At 31.8% G+C, this 17001-nt stretch overlaps 1 protein-coding gene across 1 annotated transcript in view; it reads left to right on the top strand.

Annotated features, from left to right (window-relative positions):
* Positions 1-17001, top strand: part of LOC126778259 (homeotic protein empty spiracles-like) — a 35854-nt gene that overhangs the window by 16104 nt on the left and 2749 nt on the right. The window contains exon 2 of the mRNA XM_050501748.1: positions 670-842. Within this exon, the coding sequence (XP_050357705.1) occupies positions 670-842 (173 nt within the window). The remainder of the gene's footprint in view (positions 1-669; positions 843-17001) is intronic.

The raw sequence follows: 17001 nt of genomic DNA, 5'->3' as shown, positions 1-17001 counted from the left end.
TTTCTATTAAGAAATTCGTTATTATTTAATTCAAGTATTTAAGCTTTTTTCATTAATTAAATTGTATATTTTAATTACTTTAAGTTAATTTATACGCATGAAAACAAATGGATACTAACCCCATCTAAATGAATTAGCGTGCTTTAAAATTATTTCATTTTTATATAATTACTTATAATTAAAATGTCGACACGTCCCAGTATATAAAATCAGAAAATATTAGATTTGTGACAAAAAAACCGCGGCTTCAGGTATGTATCTATTTTTACTGGTGGTAGAGCTTTGTGCAAGCTCGTCTGGGTAGGTACCACCCAATCATCAGAAGTGTAATTATAGGCACAAGGGACATAACATCTTAGTTCCCAAGGTTGGTGGCGCATTGGTGTTGTAAGCGATGGTTAACATTTCTTACAATTGTTGATGACCACTTACCATCAGATAGGCCATATGCTCGTTCGCCGTCCTTTTCTATAAAAAAATGTAGCAATTGCCATGTCTCATTAATTTATTCTATTATTAACTGATTATGACAATCCGGTTCCAACCGGTTTAGAGCTTTGATAAATCGATAATAAGTATTAAATAATTAATAATGTCTACAAATTCCTTAGAATGAAAACGTCTATTAGTTCACTGAAATACATTTTAATAAGTCGATTTTGTCACCAGGTCCAGATATCCCCGGCTTCCTCCTTCAGCCGTTCCGCAAGCCGAAACGAATCAGAACAGCCTTCTCCCCCTCCCAGCTGTTGAAGCTGGAGCACGCTTTCGAGAAGAACCATTACGTTGTCGGTGCTGAAAGGAAACAATTAGCACAAGCGTTGAGCTTGACAGAGACTCAGGTAAATGACCTCTCATTTATTTTATATTATTTATATCCTTGAATTTCGGGCATGTACTCTAGATTGCTAAGTTAGGTAGAACTTATAAAGATAGCCAATAAATATATATGAAACAAAATAAAAACATAGTTTCTAATATATATATAAATATATATATATATATATATAAGCGAAATACTACTCATTACGAGATCTCCTAAACTATACGCACGATTGTCACAGTTACTCCTTCCCCGACGTACACGCTCACTAAGAACTGATTTTACGCGCATCCTACCCAAAATACACTCTTCTACCCGTGCCAAGCCCGGACGCTTAGCTAGTATTATATGTATATGGACGTAAAAAATACACATGACAGCGGAGAGGAGTAGGACCAGATAAGAGAGCGTCATTCTTAATGTTTCACATCAAACAACCGATATCGAAAACTTTAGTCGACCTCTTATTATTGTCATGTAAATTTTTCATTCACTAATCCGATTGATCAATCAGTAACAGCCTGTTAATGTCCCACTGCTGGGCTAAGGCCTCCTCTCCCTTTTGAGGAGAAGGTTTTGGAGCTTATTCCACCACGCTGCTTTAATGCGGGTCGGTAGAATACACATGTGGCAGAAATTCAATGAAATTTGACACATGCAGGTTTCCTCACGATGTTTTCCTTCACCGTCAAGCACGAGATGAATTATAAACATAAATTAAGCACATGAAAATTCAGTGGTGCTTGCCCGGGTTTGAACCCACGATCATCGGTTGAGATTCACGTGTTCTAACCACTACGCCATCTCGGCTTTTATCAATCATTCGTTCGTTTTAATTTCAAATGTTAAATTTCAAAATCATTATGATATATAATATCAACGTAATGTTGGTTAAACTGTTCGTACTAAAACAACTGCAGTATCTTAGGACCGTATAGAACTGGTCATTTTAATTTTGCATTAACCGCGTTACTTATAAATGATAATAAGCGCCTGTTTAGTTAAACACTGATTTCACTCTCTATGTAATTAGGTTTTGATTTAACATTCGAAAAAAGAAGACAGCGTTGTTTTATTAATCATACGCTTAACTTTTATAAGTAAGGCCGCAAAAAATTAATTAAGAAAAAAAAATTTGAATATTAAATTATAAGATAAAATTTTTTTATTGAGATTGCTTTAATTGTACTAAAAAATTGTATTCATGGTAAAGATTTTTAATGTTTAATTTCAGAACGTAAACAAAAAAAATATGCAATATAATAAGATCATAAATTTTGGCAGTTTAAATATCAATTACAGATAACAAATCGGCGTAATGTTAAATATAGATGCAATATTAATTGTTGCTGACGTATGTAATAATGAAATCGGCAAAGGTATCAACATTGCGTTTAATACTAAAATTGATAAAAAAACTCAATAATTACGTTCATTAGGCGTTGCGTGCGTCCCTGTCCGAGTACAGATAGCAGAAAATATAATTACATGGTTATATAGATTAAATATTAACTCCTTGAAGCTTCTGTTGGTTTTTAGATATAAAACTTGTTGTATCTTCTGGATTTACTTGAATTATTGCTTAAGTAATATCTATTTGATTTTATTATTATTGCAATCTTTATTTGAATTGAATCTCCAGTGAATCAGTAGCGCAGCATCATTACTTTTGAAGTCTGTTAATAGTAACTATTTATGCATTTTTTTTATGAAAGAGAAATTTATAGCAGTTGCAGTTGTTTTATGTCAGGTTCCTTAGAATATAGTAATAGTAACTGTTAATGTCCCACTGCTGGGCTAAGGCCTCCTCTCCCTTTTTGAGGAGAAGGTTTGGAGCTTATTCCATCACGCTGCTCCAGTGCGGGTTGGTAGAATACACAAGTGGCAGAACTTCAATGAAATCAGACATATGCAGGTTTCTTCACGGTGTTTTTCTTCATCGTCAAGCACGAGATGAATTATAAACACAAATTAAGCACATGAAAATTCGTGGGTTCTAGTCCATGATCATCGGTTAAGATTCATCCGTTCTAACCACTCCATCTCGGCTTTTTTTCATTAGAATATGCAATTTTTTAATTATGTTGATCATAATATACGTAAAAAACATAACGTAATAATACATTGAGTGATTTGTAAAATATGAGAACTGTGTCATAGTAAATTAAATAATATGCGCTTCTTCTAACTTATTTGGTGATTAAGCCCGTTGGTACTTTGGTGTGTAAGCCCGTCTCGGTAGGTATCACCCACTGACCAGATGTTCCACAGCCAAACAGCAATACTTACTATTGATGTGTTCCGTATGAAGGGTGTAACGGGCACAAGGGTTCTGACCCTTAATATAATATCTTAGCTCAAGGTTGGTATAGAGTGGCTGATATTTCTTTGTACTAATGTCTACAGGTCGTGGTGACTACTTACCATTGCCAATTTACTTACCTAATACAATAAAAAGAAAACTTAATCATACTTAGATTCGTGAAATTATTATCATATGAAATATTCATCAGCTGTCTCCAGCAATATCATATACAAGCCACCACTGATCAAATAACTTGATACCTCTTTAATAATAATATCCTGGGACATTATTCACATACGACCATCTGATCCCAAACCAAGCAGAGCTTGTACTATGGAAACCAGACAACTGATATACTACATATACTACTTTTCTTTTGTAAATACATACTTATATAGATAATTATAACCAGACTCAGGACAAACAGACATGTTCATGCACACAAATGTCTGGGTGGGAATCGAACCCACAACCTTCGGCGTGAAAGGCAAATATCTACCAACCACGTCAACCGGCCCGTCATCTTTAAGTAAATATAAGGCCGTTTAACATCTGTCGCATTTCCATTTAAAAATAATATAAAATATAAGTAAATGATAATGTTTCTGCGAACCATACTAAAGACACGCCCGGGTGTGGCCGGCGATTATTAGCCCAGTTTCTACAGCATTGATATTATTTACAGCTGAATGCAAACGATGATTGCAAGAGTTTCACATTTAGTGCATATATATGTGGGTCATATATATATATATTTATATACTTAACTATTTAATTAATCATTCCGTCGTCTAACGTCATTTCTGTTTCTTTCATTGCCGTTTTGATTTGACGTTTCTGTCATTTCCGCGTTGTCATTTAATTAATCTGTGCGGATCATTCAATAAATTAAATGAATTTAACATTTCTTATACACGTTTATGTTATCTAAGTCAGTATAAATGCGTCAGATTATTAAGTTATCGTTTAATAAATTCAATGTCAAACGTTACTGATTAAAAACTAACTTCGTTTTGGAAATAAAATATTCTGATGAAACTGTCGAAGGAATGTTAGCGAGTTTTGTTTCATTCGAACTTTATTTATAATTTTCATTATGATTCATCATAATACGACGGGTAATAAAAAATAGCGAGCCGGTGTTTCGTTTTTGTTTTGAAATATCTTTACCTTTTAGTCTTAAGTTAAATGGATTTCATTTTGATAAACATATCTTATAGTACTTTACATAAATGTTGGTAATATTATTCGCATTCTTATGAACAATAAAATTATTTAAATTATACCTTTTTAGGAATCGTCATTCTCTTTTTTACTTGACAAGCCACTCTGTCATTACCACGTCAACAGCTCAAAATTGTATAATTATTATTTTTTTAATTTTTCATTTTAAGGTTGGCAAAATGTTTTAATTACGTATAATTTTATGGCTAATTAGACGTTCGACATAAGGTAGGATTTAAAACGCTAGCCATTTGTTACTAAGATGAAAAATGAATAATATTTTATAAAGGAAGAAAATAAAAAAAAAATGTCCAAGTTTCTAATTTAAAAAATAGTTAGTAATAATTTCATTGGGTTATCTAGATATACATAAGAATTATGTCAAATAACTTTTTAAATAAAGGTCATTTTTCTGAAGATATCAGTTAATACTTTGAGTTAATTAATGGGACACTTTTAATTGGAATAATGAAAAAGACTTTCTATATTTATTTATTAGACTACACTGGCATAATATAAAAAGGCTACTCATATAATAAAAAAAAGATTATACCACTAAATTTTTAATAAATTATAACATAAATGAAATAATTTAATAATAGTATACACTTTATCAGAACAAGGTTTTAATAACATTAATCATTGATACAAGTAAAAAAAAACAGCTCATTCGTTGGGAATCGCTTAAAAACTATTCGCTAGATTAGACTTACATAAACAGAAAGACTGTGGCGCTATTGTAAATCTGAATTACTAGGCTTTATCTTTGATGTAGCAGTCACAAATACAAATAAAAAAAAAAAAACATGAAATAGTTATGACTAATATCTTTGAGCTTCTATAATACAAGTAATCTGCTATCAGATACATTTCATTCGTATAGGTATGTCATATTAAACATCACATACTGTATATATACTGTATATACTGGTGGTAGGGCTTTGTGCAAGCTCGTCTGGGTAGGTACCACCCACTCATCAGATATTCTACCGCAAAACAGCAATACTTGATATTGTTGTGTTCCGGTTTGAAGGGTGAGTGAGCCAGTGTAATTACAGGCACAAGGGACATAAAATCTTAGTTCCAAAGGTTGGTGGCGCATTGGATATGTAAGCGATGGTTGACATTTCTTACAATGCTAATGTCTAAGAGCGTTGGTGACCACTTACCATCAGGTGGCCCATATGCTCGTCCACCTTCCTATTCTATAAAAAAAAAAATATATATATATGTAACATCGCATAAATGTAGCTTATTTATTATTTAAGGCATATTATATAATGTTACAAGATTATTTTATAAAGATGTCGTAAGTATATTTATTACAGCTATTTAGTTGTGTACGTTTAACATTGTAAGTGTTGTCATTCGATAGTGATGTATTTACAACAGAATCGGGCATTATAAATAGACAAACATCGGTTATAATGTTATCGTGAATTTATTAGCTGCATTAATTCTAATGACCATGTGTGTAGACGACATTATTATTTATTGATGTGTTAAATGGAACGTTTTAATTTCTATTTAAATTGTTTCTTTAAATAAAGATATCATTTTGACAGTTTAAATTTGTATTTTTTTTTTAATTATAAAAAAGAAAATTTGAATTAAAATAAGGAAAGGGTTTTCTTACCTTTTTTAATTTGATGTTGCAACAACTTGCTCTTTAAAACCTTCCGTACCTGAAAGCGTTAAGAATTCATCCTTTAATCGAAGTAACGCACAAACAACAACACATTTAAAAAAATATACACGCCAAATTAGCTTTTATTACATTTACATAAATGTGAATGTAATGTGGATTATTTTTAAAACATGTATCTTATTTATTATATTGCAAGCTCAGTCATTCATGACAGTTGCTTTTTCTGTGTATTTTTTTACAAAGCATGCGTTGTTCTTGTGTACAATTAACATCGAAAATTGCGAGGTAATGAGCCTTGAATTGCTGTTATATTTATTACGTTTTGATGAGGTTTTACTCATTTTTTTGTGCCAATTGAAAGTTTTTCATGCGTGAAGTCGAGAGATCTAGATCTTTTTACGATTCATATTTAATTATAACATTAAAACTCTTTCGGTATTTCTTTTGAATTCTTATATCAAAATATTAGATTTTAGGCATTATAAATTAAATCATAAGTCAACTTAAATAAGAAACATTTCCTTGTTTAAAAAAAGATATGTCAATATTGTAAAGTTGGCTAATAGAACAGCTCGAAAGTAAATAAAAAGCGTATGTTGATTTATTTCAACATTTTCACAATTCCCAATAATCAAATTATCTACATAAACATTTTATTATAATCGCTGCAGACCGTATGAGGCAGGTGTACAATTTACTTAATAATATAAAATTACGAGGCTCGACCAGTTTTGATCATCGAAGAATTTAATGTCAGGCAACATTGAAGCAAAAACAACTTTAATTATTATGAATGCGATAAATGTATGTTTTTATTAATGACACTCGCCTATATTTGTTAAATTTCATTTATAGTAATAAAAGTATATTGTAATTACTTTTACAAAAGAGTTTCTACAGATACATCGTAAATAATCGTTTGGCTCAGCTGCTAGTGATGATTGTTTTTTTTTAATATTGTCAGTGGCAACAGTTAAAATCGGAAATCCACAAAATTGCTTTATTTTATTTGTTTTTTTATTTTGTATATTATAAAAATGTTGTCCATAGTTAATGACACATTAAAATATATCAACTTTATTTTATTATTAGAAAAAAAGCAAATTGTTAAGGACTTCAATATTGTATATTTATAATAATGTTATGTTATATATTAAAACTTAGGCCTCAGGGGGTTAAAGGGGGTTTTTATGTAGAGCTATGTAATAACTGCAATTTTTTACAATAAATAATTCCTTTCTTTCTCATAAAAAAAATGAAGTGGTTATATATCAGTAATAATAATTAATTAAGTAACGAAAGTAATCGAAGTAATCGAAGAGTAATCGAAGTTCATTAGAATACATTAATATTGTAACTGAAAAATCTTACTTTTGATTTGACTTTTATATGGAATTTAATTTAAGTTTTGGCAGACATTTTTGTTTTAACTACATCGCAATAACATGGTTCGGTTAAAGAACACGAAGTTTAGAAAGGTGACTATTTTGTTGGTACACAATTTGACATGTCTAAAACTATTGTTGTCTCTTTCTTATGTGTTGATTTAAACGCATGTTCGTATTTACATTTAAATGAATTCACTTCTCTCCGTGTAAAGTCCGCTTGGTAATGTTCTCTAGTATAGATATTTTAGAAAAGCACGTCAGTTATTTACCGGTTCATCTCGGTAGAATGTTAATCACGTTACACATTGAAACGTTACATTAAAGTTTGATCTTGAAATCCAAAAACTATTTACAAATAAAATATATTTTATTGTACTATTTACGGATACATATACTAAACAATATAGATAGGTAGAATGTCTATCTTGGCGCTCCCCCTATTTGGCTTAGGGAAGCGTTGATAATCGTCGGCACCCTTTGGCCACGCCCAGGGGATCATCTTATATGCGTCTTTATAATCTATGTAATCACATTTGCAATTATATATTTAAATTGCTCTCTATTTATCTTAATAATTTAAAATGTTTGTGTTAGGATTTTTGTGTCTCAATAACGCCCAAACTGATGCAAACAGTCGAAATATAGTAGTATATGTATATATGTTTATCATATATTTGGATATCGGCTAACATTATTATAAAATGACAGTTATTTTCTATCCTTATCTAATTACTAATTAATTAATTTAGTATTTATATTTCAAATTAGATACTATGCCTTATTAAAACATGTTTTTGGGTGGCTAACCAGAATGCTTATAAAATATATTTCATCAATATTATAATGGTATCATAAAGGTGAAGAGTATGTTTGTTTGAGCGCGCGAACCTCAAGAACTGCGTGGGAGAATTTAAAATAATGCAATAGATTATTTATTGAGAAAGATAGATTACACAAGACAAAATAGTTTAAATAATAAAAAAAAACACTATAATAATAATTTTGATGTCAATTAAAATAGATTTCTCTTTTATGTATAACCCAGTTTCCTCTTAATATTAAAATAATTTTCTATGAATGAAAATATACTATTAATGACTGTTTTTTAAATTACAAAGGAAAAAATAGCATATCATATCTTGTTATGATATACAATCGGATATATTTCTTTATTTGATATGAAGTTATTTCGTTTAACGCGCAACCCTGCTCCCTGAGGGCGCGCGTGTCAACACGACGGCACCCCGCGGCTCCGCCCAGGGGATCATGACACTCGTATCATATAAGATTTATAACACGTATTTATATTATATTTTATGAAAATACCAACGGCTTTTCGCAACATCCGCTTTGAGTATTCATTCTTGTTCGATTTATCTTAATATTAGTGATATCAACTAATTAATATTTTATTTATTAGTATTGCTTATTATAACCTAATCCAATTTGGAATGGATTTGGCGATCATTTTTTAATTTTTATATTTGTACAGTTGGTAATATGTTTGTTAAAAATATATATATCTGTTATTAAATCGGTTATGGGTTTCAACACGAGTGTTGCTATGTTAGATAAATAATAAACAAGCAAGTTTATAATGAAAAAGGAGGTTGGAAACCAAAGAGTTTATAGCTGTAAGAGTAATTGAATTCAAACAAAATGTATCTGTTCTGAAATTTATATCTTACAAACACCTTTATACAATTGGTACTTCTTACTTCGTATCTCACTCGTGAACATTTTGATAAAAGACTTGTGGTGATGTTATTTTAATTTTATTATTATTATTAACGTTTATGTGTATGATCCCAGTCTTGGTTGGCTTCGAGAGTGATTTTACGGAATAAATATATCAAAGTAATTTTATTATCGTAAAATTTAATGATTACCTCGTTCGTATTCTGTGCTTTTTTTTCTAGTGTTAATTTGCTTTTTTTTGTAGTGTTAATTTGTAGTTAGTGTTGGTGTGAAGGTTTCTGTTCTGAAGTAAAACCATAATCGTATCTTAATTATTTATAAAACAATTGAAATAAGCAATTTATTAAATTGGCAATTATTTTGTTTATTATAGTTACCTATATTTGTATTATATTTCACGTTCGTTTTCTGTGGTGGGTATCGAGTTTTTTCTTACAGTATAGTCCTACGGCATAGACAAAACATATTGTATAGAAAAGCTTGCTATTAAAAATGCTTTTTTTTTTTACTAATAATTTATTTACATTTATATTTATTTCAGCAAATAATTACGGTATAGTATTTCCTTAATTAAATCTATGACTTCTCTGCTTTAGACTATGTAGCACCAGTAAAAGCGGATACTAAGTATATAATAGTTTATTTAATTTTCATCGAATGTATTATCAATAAATAAACCGTTATAAGTTATGACAGATTCAGCATAATAATTTGATAGTAATGAAGTAACTCCAAATATATTAAGTAACAGCAGTATCCGGGGTAAAACAGGATATTACTTTTTTTTACATCGATGAATGACGATGACGTGAAGCTGTAAAGCCATAAAGAATAAAAATAATTGAAAAATATTTTGATGAATTGCGTTTTTTTTTCGTGAATAAAATTCAGATGATTTATTTCGTTCGATTGATTGATGTAAATTCAAATGTTTTAGGTTTTATAATTAAAAACTTCGGCAACGTTTTATCTTCGAGTAGGTATTTTACTGGTGGTAGGGCTTTGTGCAAGTCCGTCTGGGTAGGTACCACCCACTCATCAGATATTCTACCGCAAAACAGCAATACTTGATATTGTTGATCGATGGTTGACATTTCTTACAATGCCAATGTCTAAGGGCGTTTGGTGACCACTTACCATCAGGTGGCCCATATGCTCGTCCACCTTCCTATTCTATAAAAAAAGAAGGTATTTTCATGATGGCAATGAGGCAGTTTGATAGCAACTCTTCTATAGACTAAACTCAAATGCTAGAAAGTGATATGCGAAGTTTATTACAATAATTATTATGTTTAAATTGATACACGTATAGCGTATCTTTTATATTTTATTACTGTTAGGTCAAAATGTCGTAAGAGTTAATTACACATAATTTTACTTAACATAAGACTGTTTGTTTCCTTTCGTTTTATTAATATAACATTCATATATTTACTATTTACATGTTAAATCATAATTAACGTCTTAACCTTTAAGTTAATAAATAAAAAACTACGACTTAAAACGTGCGTTTTCAAGTTTTAAATTGAACATAAGCTAAGTAACGTAAGTAAACCTTTACGTGTATTATAAATGCAATTGTTTGTTTTTTATTCTTTCACGTTAATATCCGTATCCGTCCGTAACAGCCTGTGAATGTCCCACTGCTGGGCTAAAGGCCTCCTCTCCTCTTTTTGAGGAGAAGGTTTGGAGCTTATTCCACCACGCTGCTCCAATGCGGGTTGGTAGAATTCACATGTGGCACAATTTCAGTGAAATTAGACACATGCAGGTTTCCTCACGATGTTTTCCTTCACCGTAAAACACGAGATGAATTATAATCAGAAATTAAGCACATGAAAATTCAGTGGTGCTTGCCCGGGTTTGAACCCACGATCATCGGTTAAGATTCACGCGTTCTTACCACTGGGCCATCTCGGCTTTTACGTCAATACTACTTAAGTTATCATCCAGAAATTTTTCACGTTTTTAGGGGTACTGAAATGGACGTCGGGTATCTAACAACTGTCCCCCTACAAAACGATTACTCTATATACTTAGTAATAAGTGTAAATAGATCCGGTATTGACATAGTCTTACTGTCCAATATCATAGATACCTAGATATAACCAAAAACATTAAGATGTTACCATATACATTTATTACATTTTAACTTGTTACAAGTATTCCTAACCATTACATATTAAAAATCGACAATTTATTACTAAACTTTATATGACGTTTATATAATTATGATAAACAAATTTTTAATATAATATACACGACCATCTATAATTTTAAATAAGCACTCAGTTTAACATTCTCACGTAATTATTATCTAAGCTAACAAAATGGCCGCCCACAATTTTAAGAGCAAACATTAGTCAGAACTAAACTACTGATTATGAATCGACTTACCAATTATATCTGACAATGCGCTCATTATTAACAAGTAATTGATCTTTCGTAACCGTGACATTAAGTTCTTTACAGCCATCTCTTTTGCGCACAACGAAAACGTATCCAACGTCCTTGTCTTACAGTAGCGAATTGCGAATAGGGCGTAAAAATTACAATCGCCTAACAACCCCAATTTGTCGCATAATGATGTCCCACTCTATCGCATACATCTGTCCTGTTTCCACACTAATGGATCGACAATAAAGTAATATAGAGATAAATAGCTTTTCGCTTAAATTTTGGCTCAATTCGTATCTACCCCATAATTGCGCATCTCCCCCTCTAGCTATCCCTTTCTTTCTTACTGCGACCGCTCCTCCCCTCTCGCTCTAATCCGTTAGGGAGTATAATCGCGTATATAAGCACTTAATCGTATTTTGGGGCATGTTTTGAATGACACCCTTTATTTATTCAGCGCGGGTATCGTTATAACACGGGTACCCTTCTATCGGAGTTGTTTGCGGAGTCTTACAACGTTTATGGGTCCAGTTATTTAAGAGCCCTTTTGACACTGCGAGTTAGTTCAATCGCGGGTCTATTTATTCTAGTCAGTGTAATAGCAGATGCGCTGTTTAAATTATCTTCATTGTGCCCTCGTATGAAATGTGTTTCATATAATTTGCATCAGCTCGTCGTAATTGTTTAATCACTTTTCACATTTCGTTTGTTAATCGCCACTTATAAAAGATTTACTCCCGCGCGAGTGTGACATTTGCATTTTATTATCTGTGGTTCAGTTTTGAACGGATAATGGCCATTGTATTATTATGTATTTATAAATGATAGATTCTTCTTCTTCTTCGTCGTGACACTCTTGTCAGAGCGGTCGTGGTCGCCATGAAGTATTATAAATTATTCGGCGTAGATGTTATTCGCCTCACGAGCCTGCGCCATATGTCCCTGTAGTGGCAAGCCTCGTGCTTTCATGCAAAGGACCGCCAACAGTTGTTTTTATTTGGTCGGTCCATCGCATGGGCATCCTTCCACGTGGTCTGATGCCATCCATCTTGCCTTGAAAAACCAGGGCTGAGTAGTCCGCGCACATTCCATGTCCCTATTGTTTGGATTTGGCGTAGCTTATAATACGTTTCAGTAGCTGAATTTCCATGGGGAGCCTGGTTCCCTGCTACCCCGTGGCCGGTAACATATTTCACACCACCTGCCCCGGACTCAGAACGGCGCCGGTTCCTACGCGGGTCGTATGGCAATCGTATTCTCTCTGTTCGTAGTTTCATGTTGACTTTCTTGGGAAGGATAGTTGCAGTGGTTTCCCATTGCCTTCTGCACCAAACCTTTTGGAAATTATTTGTATCCCCAGGCTGTTGAAGCCTCTTCTGTCAGGTTACCCAGCCAGGTCTTAGTGGTTATACCGCCACAGCTCGGTCGCCAGAGCCTCGTCAGTTATTATAAATGATTATAGCATATATATAGGGATATATATATGCTATAATCATTTATAAGGATAGAAGACCTATATCCTTAATCTAAGTAACTGCAAATACACAGACCAGACCAGACCTCATTATTGCTCCGGTCTTGTAAAGTTTTTTTTTTTATTAATGTTGTCTTTATTATGTCTCATATAAAACATATATAACATTAATGTATTAAAAAGCTTTTTATATTGTTATGTAAATGTTTATAACTAACGTAAATAACTGATGTAGGTAAGTTTTAAAAGCTTTTGGATATATCTGCGTTAACTTTTTAAAAAATGTATGTTAGAAATAATGATATTTTAAAATACGTATCTATAAATGCAGTTTATATAATAACCTTCTTCTAAAAAAAATGGAGAGGAGGCCTTTAGCCCAGCAGTGGGACATTCACAGGCTGTTACGGATTACGGATAATAACTAAAATTAACATTTACACTACTAATACTATAACACTAAACTAAACATTTTTTTATATATAATTGTTCGTTTGTTTTTGAATATTAGCTAATAAATTTGAAAGCTTTATATGATACGAATTTTTTACCAAAGAATGTTTCTATAATCAAATCAAAGAAATCACCTAAATTTTCTCGTCGATTATATAAGACAAAATCTCTAACCCTCATAAAATTTCCCATTACTCGTTAAATTACAAGCGTATCCGACGGGCTCGGGTCCCATAGGCCAATTTATTGGTACCGATCGAACACCCCATTTATCATGGTAGATCCCATGGGGTTACAACCCTTGTTACATTATGGGGTTGGTGAGGAAGTGTAAGATGAATTGGTGATCAATTTGATGATTATCTTTATACATTATGTTACTATAAATTAGTTGTGTAACGTTTAAAAATGTCATTTCACTAAATCGACTTTAAATTAAAATCAAAATATTTTGTTCAAATATTTAGATTAGTACTTAGATTCTTATAAGCATAAGAATGGTCGTTTCTTCAAATTTTTTGTTCGGAAAATCTGTTGTTCGGACTGTAGATTCTAATAAGAACTGATAAGAAACTCAACAGTTACTGTTTTTCTTTAATTTATTTATTGGAATGCCAACGTTATATACTTAAAAATAAATTTTCTTAATGCCTATATAAAAGTAGCGTTACAAAGTATATACTAACTTAACATGCAAATAAAATTGACGAAAAACAAAAAATCTACAACTCACATAAGTGTTAATAAAATATATATCTGATTTACAAAATAAACAATACATATGCACTATATCATAAACTAGTAAATATTAATAATAATTATATACAATTAAAGTTATGTAGGTTATCTTGTTTGGAAATCAACGATGTATATAATCGAAAAATGTTATATACCTAATTCATAATAATTTTTTATCAGGAGCTTTATTGATAAATGTATAAATAGTCCATGAAATTTTATAATACAATCAAAACTTGTGTCTTTTGCTAAGTCGCTGTAAGAAATATTGCAAGAAATATTACAGCTTAATTGGCAATGGGTTACCAAACCCGGGAACTAAGATACTTTTACCCCTTGTGCCTGTAATTACACTGACTCACTCACCCTTCAAACCGAAACACAACTATAACAAATATATATAATGCTCATTGGCGAGAGAATATGACGATTAGGTAGGTATCTTGTCTTGCACAAAGCCCTACCACCGAGTGATGAGAGCAGGCTATAAATATTATCACTAATTCTTGTTTATTACATTGTTGAGAATACACATACATACATATGTAATAATATACATACTTGAGTAGGTTCTTATAAACATATATAAACTACTGGTGGTAGGGTTCTGTGCAAGCTCGTGTAGGTAGGTACCACCCACTCATCAGATATTCTACCGCAAAACAGCAGTACTTGGTATTGTTGTGTTCCGGTTTGAAGGGTGAGCACAAGGGACATAACATCTTCGCTCCCAATGTTGGTGGCGCATTGGCTATGTAAGCGATGGTTAACATTTCTTACATTGCCAATGTCTATGGGTGTTGCTGACCACTTACCATCAGGTGGACTATATGCTCGTCAGCCTTCCTATTCTATAAAAAAAAACATATTTGAATCGTCACTACACGATTAAATTCAATGGAAAACTACCATCGGTTAGGAATGTACCGATAAAACCTGGCAAGTTACTTACGGCCTTAAAAATAAACGTTGTTTAATTAAGCAATACTGCGTCTTCTTCTTTCGAATTTGAAATCAACGATGACAGAAAGAGCGAAATCATTAACTAAATAGCCAACATGTTACTTATTTTAAATGTAAGGCCGAAAGCTTTTATCAAACGAGTCGAATTTACCAAATCAGATTAAATAATCAAATGAAAATACATACATAAGTTAAATGATTGCAAAAATAATTTTCGAACATATTACAATTTCAATAATAAAACAAGAATTTGCTAGCTCATACGTACACATATATAATAGTATGAGCGAGCAAAATTCCTTTAAATTAAACGTACACATTTAAGTAAATTTCACGCACATAACTTAAGCCAACCCTGGCTGTATAACTTCATTCAGTGAACACAAACGGTTTTAGAAACATACCTCAGATCATATGTTTAGGAGCTATAAAATTTACAATGGCTTTTACAAACATATCGAGTTAACTGCTAAAGTTCCTTTCTTAAGCCGGCCTGCGTGTCATTGTGAAGGAAATTATCGTTTCACGTATGAATCTTAATATTCGGTTTGTTGTAACTTGTTTATAACTTATGACGTTTTACGAGACGATAATGCGCTTAAAATGTTTATTATCTGTTGTAGTTTGAAACGATGATTTGTTTAAATTACTCTCTTACGCTTCGGTTTTACTGTTAACCGATTAGGCTGTTAAGTAAAGTGCTGTGTCTGTTAATATGTAGGCGATTCCAATGGCAGGAGTTATGATGAATAAATACATACTTATATTTGTTTTAAATAATCTGTGGTATACGTATAATCTGTATATCTTCTTGACAAAATGGCGTTGAAAATGTATCGGAGGTGTCCTCGTGAAGTAAAATTATTTTGTATGAAGGATTTACAGTCGTTATATAGATACATAGAATAATACCTAAGTTCAAATGACTTCATCTATCTGTCCCTGTCCGACACCTTCCATCCCTTTCTGTCACGGTCCATTACGTCACTACAAAGGGTGTTTGATTGATATTTGATGTCGATATGTAGTGCTAATGTACCGTGGCCGCTCATTGTTATCTAATTTTAGGGGAAAATAGATAGATAGCCACGCTTTCCGGATTATAATGACAAATTGAAAAAAATATCTTAATGTTTATATCACATACCATTAATAATTCTTTGAAATATTTCAATATGAAAATTAGATTTTTTTTATGAAATGCTTAAGGAATATTTTAATTCCGATATAAATCATAATTAAATAAGTTACTATATTATATATATGGTATTTCTCGCTGTTCTTATAAACTAAACTTTAAAATAGTTAATTTTTATGTTTACTTTGTGGGAAGAGTAATTACTGCATCAAAGTGCGTGGCTTAGAAGGCTTCATTAGCAAAAATATTATAAAAAAAAAAAATGTATAATATTCTATCTCGAGTAAACTCATAAACCTTATGAAATCATTATATAAATATTACCTACTAAGGTTAAAGTTGTGTGTCAAGAGATAAAATGTTTTAACCTTTTTGGTATACCTACCGTTTGAATACTTTTATAAAGACAAGACCTAGACGCAGTAAAATACTTAAAAGAATCCAGAAATAACGTCGTATTTTCTATTTAATATCGATAACAGAGGATGTTACATACGTACATTGTTAAACTTTATTGCCAAAACCGGGATTCGCTTCCATTAACATATTTTCTCAAAACAGTTTTCAAACTCCGTGAATAGATTTCACCCGCCATTAAACACGTGACAGATCGCTTCACAAGATGGCGTCCGGTAACGCGGGAAATCTCTTTGTGTTGCCAGTAGAAAAATTTCGACAATTTTCTTTCAATGCGATGAAATATTATTGGGGTTGGATAGTTTTATTTCTTTAACCCTTTACGGTTGAGTTAA

The sequence above is a fragment of the Nymphalis io genome, chromosome 25 (assembly GCF_905147045.1).
Source record: "Nymphalis io chromosome 25, ilAglIoxx1.1, whole genome shotgun sequence".
Taxonomy (NCBI): Eukaryota; Metazoa; Arthropoda; class Insecta; order Lepidoptera; family Nymphalidae; genus Nymphalis; species Nymphalis io.
This window is presented reverse-complemented; position numbering and strand designations above follow the sequence as displayed.